The 6490-nt window shown below is 37.8% G+C and overlaps 1 protein-coding gene across 1 annotated transcript; it reads right to left on the bottom strand.

Annotated features, from left to right (window-relative positions):
• Nucleotides 1-4812: 4812 nt before the first annotated feature.
• LOC113311397 (F-box/kelch-repeat protein At3g06240-like) lies at nt 4813-6170 on the bottom strand. Its single transcript, XM_026560239.1, has 2 exons — nt 6121-6170; nt 4813-5812 (listed from the first exon to the last, which is right to left on the bottom strand). Exons 1-2 carry the CDS (start codon nt 6168-6170, stop codon nt 4813-4815), a joined length of 1050 nt encoding a protein of 349 aa, XP_026416024.1.
• Between the last annotated feature and the right edge of the window lie 320 nt (nt 6171-6490).

Here is a 6490-nt window from a genome sequence, read left to right as displayed (position 1 = left end):
TTGACCCCAAAACTCTTGATAAAACTTCTCTGACTCAAAGGAAACTCTTTTATACCCAGCAACAACTCATTAACTGCCCAAAAATCTTCACAGTAATTCGAGAATATTTTTCTCAATATTTTTTCATGTTTTACAAAAATCATGTCCCCAAATCTTTACGCGTCTTCTGAAACTCTCTGAATCCTTCCTAATCTGGATATATTCGAATCCCAGCTGTATATCTTCTCATAACGCACGTATATCCTCCAACAGAATCCAATATTCTGAAAATATTCTCACGTCTCTGTTTACTTTGTTCTCCTATTCTAGCCCAAGTTGATCGATTAAATTGCTTGTACTAACTCTTTTTAGTGTACTCAAGTCCAGCCCAATGGATTTCGGGTGTTGAATCTCTTCAAAACAACCCAAGAATTCAAATCAAAAATTCATGTAGATGTGAAGAACATTTCCCGCCAAAATAGAGTTTGAAATTTGAATAAGAAAAGGGGTGTCCCCCTATACTGTCTTGGTGTCCCCTTAGAAATTTGGGCTGAAATAGTAATTCTTGGGTTGAAAAAGTAATTTTTCTGGTTTCCTCCGGGATATTTCTGGGACGTTTCCGGTACATTTTTGGGGCGCCTCCAGGACATTTCTGGGGGTGCCTTTAGTACTTTTCTCCGGGGTGTAGATCATCACTTTTTGAGCAACTCTTTCCATACAAGGGTATTTTCTCCAAAAACACCTAAACAAACATAAAAACACAATATTAGTACAAAAATAGAGTTCCAACAATACAGACATTGAGGACAAATTAGACACAAAAATGTGTCTATCATGTTGCTACTAGGATACTTGTTGCCAAGATGATTGCTAAACATGGTTACCCAATCACTATGGTTGAGCATCCATATTTTGTTGAGTTTGTGAAGTCTTTAAATCCTGCTGCTAAGCTTTACACTAGGAATATAGTTAGGGAAGATATCATGAAACTAAGAACTGAGTTCAAACTGCAATTACAAGAACAATTTGAGATAATTACATCTAAGTGTAGTTTAACAAAAGATATGTGGTCATGTAAGCATACAAAGGATGGTTATTGCTGTGTGACAATGCATTACATAGATGATGAGTGGAAAGTGATTAAGAAAACACTAGCATATACTTTAGTGCCATCACCACATTCTGGAGAAGTTCTAACATCTGTAGTGAAATCAGTATGTCTAGATTAGAACATAGACACTAAGCATTTGGTGTAGCTGCTGACAATGCTAGCTCCAACAATGTTATGATGGAAAATCTGAAGAAATGGCTTGATAGCAAAGATTGTTTAGTTCTTCATAGGGATATGTTCCAAATGAGGTGTAGTAATCATGTATTGCACTTGATTGTAGGGTGTGAAAATGATAGTGGATGCTCTATTTATAGATGCAGTTAGAGAGTGTGTAAAATATGTCAAAGCAAGTCAGGCTAGAAAAGAGAGATTTGAATGTGCTATTTCCCAAGTTAAGCTTCCTGCTTCAAGGTCTGTGGGTTTAGATGTGGATACCAGGTGGAACTCCACCTTTAAGATGCTAAAGGATGCAATTTCTCTGAGACAAACTTTTGTTAGGCTAGCTGATTTGGATAATGACTTCAAGATACTACCAACTTATAAGGAGTGGCAACAAGGAGTACATATATGTTAATATTTGGAATTGTTTGATGTCATTTCAACCAAATTTTCCTGGATTAAGTATCCCACAACAAATTTATATTATAACGGGGTGTAAGAAGTTAATAGATGAATTAAGATCTGGGAATCATGTGAGCATGAGTATATCAGAGACATGGCCAAGAATATGAGGATAAAATTTAATAGCTACTGGAAAGAAAGTAACACTTTGATGAGCATTGGGGTTGTTTTAGATCCTAGGTACAAGGCTAAATGGGTGGAGTTCGTTATGAAGAGAGTATATGGTGTGGAAAACTATAAAAGTCACTATACCAAATTTGAGCTTGAACTCAATGCTCTTTTATGTGCTTATGAAACCAACACTACAGCTCCAGATTATTTTGATACTGGAATGCATTCAGCTGGATTTGAGATCTCTGCAGGTACAACAACATCATATGAATTTGGTTATGATGATTTTATTATGGAAAACAACATGTTTGAGGTTGAGAAGTCAGAATTGGAGACATACTTAGCAGAACCAGTTCTTCCTAAAGGCACAACCACTGAAGAAATGAGGTTTGATATCTTAAGTTAGTGGAAGAATCATGCTCATAAGTACCCAACTCTCTCAAGGATTGCAAGAGATGTATTGGCAGTTCCAGTGACAACTATAGCATCAAAATCTATGTTTAGTATTGGTGGCAGGGTTCTTACATCTCACAGGAGTTCATTGGCTCCATATCTTGTTGAAGTATCGCTTTGTTTGGGTGATTGGCTGCCAGATCTCACTCTCAGTGACAGTGAGAGTTGTATTACTGGTAAGTTTCTTTACATCTTAATCTTTTATTTGGTATTATATTTATTGGGTTATTGCACTGACATTGCCATTTTGCAGCTTAAGTTGCTTAACTGTCTAACACTTTTGATTTTCCTTTCAAAATGCAGAAGTTGAGGAGTAAGGAGGAATGCATTTGTAGATGCAGTTGGAAGTGGAGAATCTGGAGATGGAGGAATGCAATTGCAGTTGCTGCAACAAATGGAGATGGAGTTATTTTAATCCTTTGTCTTTTCTTTTGCCAGAACATTTAAAGATTCTGAACATGTAGTTTGGTTTAGAACATGAACATTTGTATGTTTTATTTGTGTGGCATGGATTTAGAACTTGTTTTTTTGGATTTAGAAGTTGTTCTATGTAATTGTCATGTGGTTTTTGTTTGTCTTGTGACATACCGTATGGTACCGGAAAATTAACTGTTATCCGGTAAGTCCAACGTAACGGTAATGGTTTGTGAATTCATATTTCCGTCGGAACTTAACGGATATCGGTTAACCGCTCGTTTTAATAGCAACAGAAGCGGCAGAGCCAATTTCCGTTACGTTAACTATCGTTGACAGGCCTAATAACAAGTGGCATAATTTTGTTCTCAGTTTTCTGGCATAACTACCATACATAGCCACGGATTGCCGCGCCGCTCGTACAAACCAATGGTCCCTGGTTCAGACCTTACCACTAGTAATGATAAATTTGTAGAACAGGAATGATTTCCCTTTCTTGGTTATACACATATTTGATGTTTTTCAGTCAGTTCAATAATTCGTACTTTTCATCGTGTCTTACAGCCCCAATGGCGAGAGGTGGTGGTGGATTTGATGAATGTTTAATGCTGCTTCTTCATTGGAAGAGATGGCTCATGCAAGGGCAATCGGACGGGGCGAGACGAAGACGAGCCACACCAAATTAGAAATCTTAAACATGCATCGGGACGGGGCGATGCGAAACCGAGCCAAGCATACACTTGGATGGGGCGAGGCGAAGCCGAGCCACACCAAATCAAAAATCCAAAACAATAGGGTGGGACAAAGCTCCGCGACAACAAATAAAAATGCCCGACGGGGTGAGGCAAAGCCACATCTACCAAAAATGATGATAGACGGTCTACGAGTCCGCCCGGTGCGTAGCACGGGAACAAAATCTAGTTAGTATTAATAAGTGTCCGATATGCAGTTGCAGGTCCAACAGATTGAAGCTAACTAGCAGCAGCGTTATCTACTTCAGGAATTGCATTAATAGTTCGGAGATACCTAGTTGAAGATTGGCAATAACAATGTAATATAATCTAGGAAACACCATTAGTGTGTGCAACTACAAGGGCATTATTACCTAGTTGAAGATTGGCAATAACAATGTAATTCATTATAACGCATATTTGATGTAATTTTACAAATTATATAACGCTGGTTCAGACCAATGGTCCCTGGTTTAGACCTTACCACTAGTAATGATAAATTTGTAGAACATGAATGATTTCCCTTTCTTGGTTATACACATATTTGATGTTTTTCAGTCAGTTCAATAATTTGTAGTTTTCATCGTGACTTACAACCCCAATGGGGAGAGGTGGTGGTGGATTTGATGAAGGTTTAACGCTGCTTCTTCATTGGAAGAGATGGCTAATGCAAGAGCAATGGGAGACTGACACCATTGGTCTAAAGATACTGTGTAGCTGCTATCAGCTTCACCAATTCTGCCACAAATGCAGTTGCCTGACACATAAAAGTTTGATCGAAGATTTTCTGACACAGAATTTGTTATAGAGAAGCAAAGCCAATTCGTGGAGAACTTGTAATAAGAATGCTTATGTTTGATTCAAGCAGCACCAATTTGGGAACCGTACACCCAAATTGTTAACAACTGGCTAGTACGCTGCTTGTAATCCTAATACCCAATGCACGAGTTTGTGTGCTACTATTTTTGGTGCACTAAAAGAAAATATAGTCGGTGTAAAAAACGGGGGCATTTCTATGCGTTTTTAGTGCACTTCAAGAAAAGTCGAAACGCCTGAGCAGATATCGTTTCAGCCACACAAATAATTGGGTCAGCTTGCAAAAGATGATCGGCATAAAGATGCCATTAGTGTGTTTCCTAGATTGCTTATGTAGTTATGTTGAACTGTACACCTACTGAAAAATGTTGTTTCATGGAATGCCATGATTTGCGGGTATAGCCAAACTGGTCATACCGAAGAAACAGGATGAAGCTATTCCTCACAAAGCTAAATGATCAAACAACCATGGCAAATCGATCAAAACTGACAATAAGATTCTGGAGTGCATATCATAATAAACACTAATAGAACGAACAAACACCAACAATAAAAGAGTCTTCCACTACGTAAAACTTATACGTTGACAAATAAAGCATCACCAAGAGAAGAATTAACGGCATCCAATTCTTTGTTCTCATAAGATGCTCGTTTTCTTTTAGAACTGCTACTACTTTCATCTAGTAGTTCATTATGCTTGCGTTTCGCTTCTTTATCTGCAGCTTCTTCCATTGTAACTTTGGTGTTTCTCTTCGAGTGAGAATCTTGAATTTCAATAGCATCCTTGGACTGTTTTTTCCCCGTTGTACCCATATAAGTACCTGAACTCACCGAAACTAAGCTCTCCACGTAACTCTCCGAGAAAAAATTACCATCATTTATGCCATTTATATCTAGGATCCTAACGCTATCATTCTTTTGGTCGTATAAACCGAGACGTTCACCAACCTGTATTAGAATCTCACTATCTTTAACAGAGCCATAGAACTTTAATAATCGGGGTTCTTCAGTCATTCCTTCTTGGGTAATGGTGAATTGCTTTGTCCAAGATTCTCTCACACCATAATTTTGCATAACCCATACATCAACATGAACGTTACGGACACCACAAATTAAGCAAAGGGAATCTCCCAGCACTTGGACATCAAATATCTCTTCTGGGCATTTCATAGTTTCTTCAGGAAGTGGTAAACCAATGAACTTCTCACTGTTAATATCAAAGGAGATTATAGTTTTTTCACGAGTGGCCGTATCACCTGACCAGTGTACAGCTTCACCTAACCAATGCAGAACACCATTCAGAAGCACACCACCAGTTATATCAGAATGCACATAAAGGATGTTTTGGCCTCTACTCCATGAACCAGATGTGTATGAATAAACTTCAGAAAAATCATCAAGCTCGTCATCATCAGACTTGCCAGTTGCGATGCATACCAACTTGTAATTATCACTTTTGGCATCGTAACCCAACCCATAGGCAAGATAGCTTTTTAAGGGCGCCGGTGCTCTAATAATTTCCTTGTACTCTCTTGTTGATGGATTCCAAAGAAATAGTTTTTCACTATCATCGGCTCTAATAAAATCAAGCCATTGCAAGATCCCACAATAAAATGGTAAATACTGTGAGTTATAGAATTATTATTATTGTCGTTTGGGTAATTCATAAGAACAGCTTCCCTTAATATTGAAGCATAATCTATGGAATAAAATATATCATCAGCTTCGAAGTAACAATCATAAACTCTGATCATAATCTTTCTGTTTCTAAGGTGTTTTTTGGTGGGAAGATTAAGGTGATCCTTGATGAATTTACGACTAGAAAGTAATTCATACCAACTCTTGCATACGGATTTAAAACATAAGATGGATTTCACGGGTAACCTTAATAAAATCTCTTCTTGGATCTCTTCGGGAATATTTGATCTTGACATTGTTGTTTGCCAAAAAAAAACGCAGCAAACCAAATTAAATTGATGTTTACGCTAGGAACAAGCTTAACTGTATAGGAAGAACGAGAAGACTTGGGTTTCTTTTTGCTTTTGTGTGTCTACTTCTATAGGGTGCTCGTTTTATATAGCTTCCACATAAGGTCTCTTGGGCTACAAGCAATTTCAGCTTTTAGAAACAATATAAGAAGCTATCCTACGGCAATCGATAACTAAAATAGACCGACCAGAATAATCCACGTCCAATGTTTAAGTTTCCCGAACATAGCTAAACTTGATTACCAATCAAATTCCTTATCTTTCTT

Source organism: Papaver somniferum, chromosome 9 (genome assembly GCF_003573695.1).
Source record: "Papaver somniferum cultivar HN1 chromosome 9, ASM357369v1, whole genome shotgun sequence".
Lineage (NCBI taxonomy): Eukaryota > Viridiplantae > Streptophyta > Magnoliopsida > Ranunculales > Papaveraceae > Papaver > Papaver somniferum.
Note: the sequence above shows the minus strand (reverse complement) of the source record. Positions and strands in the feature narration are given on the sequence as shown.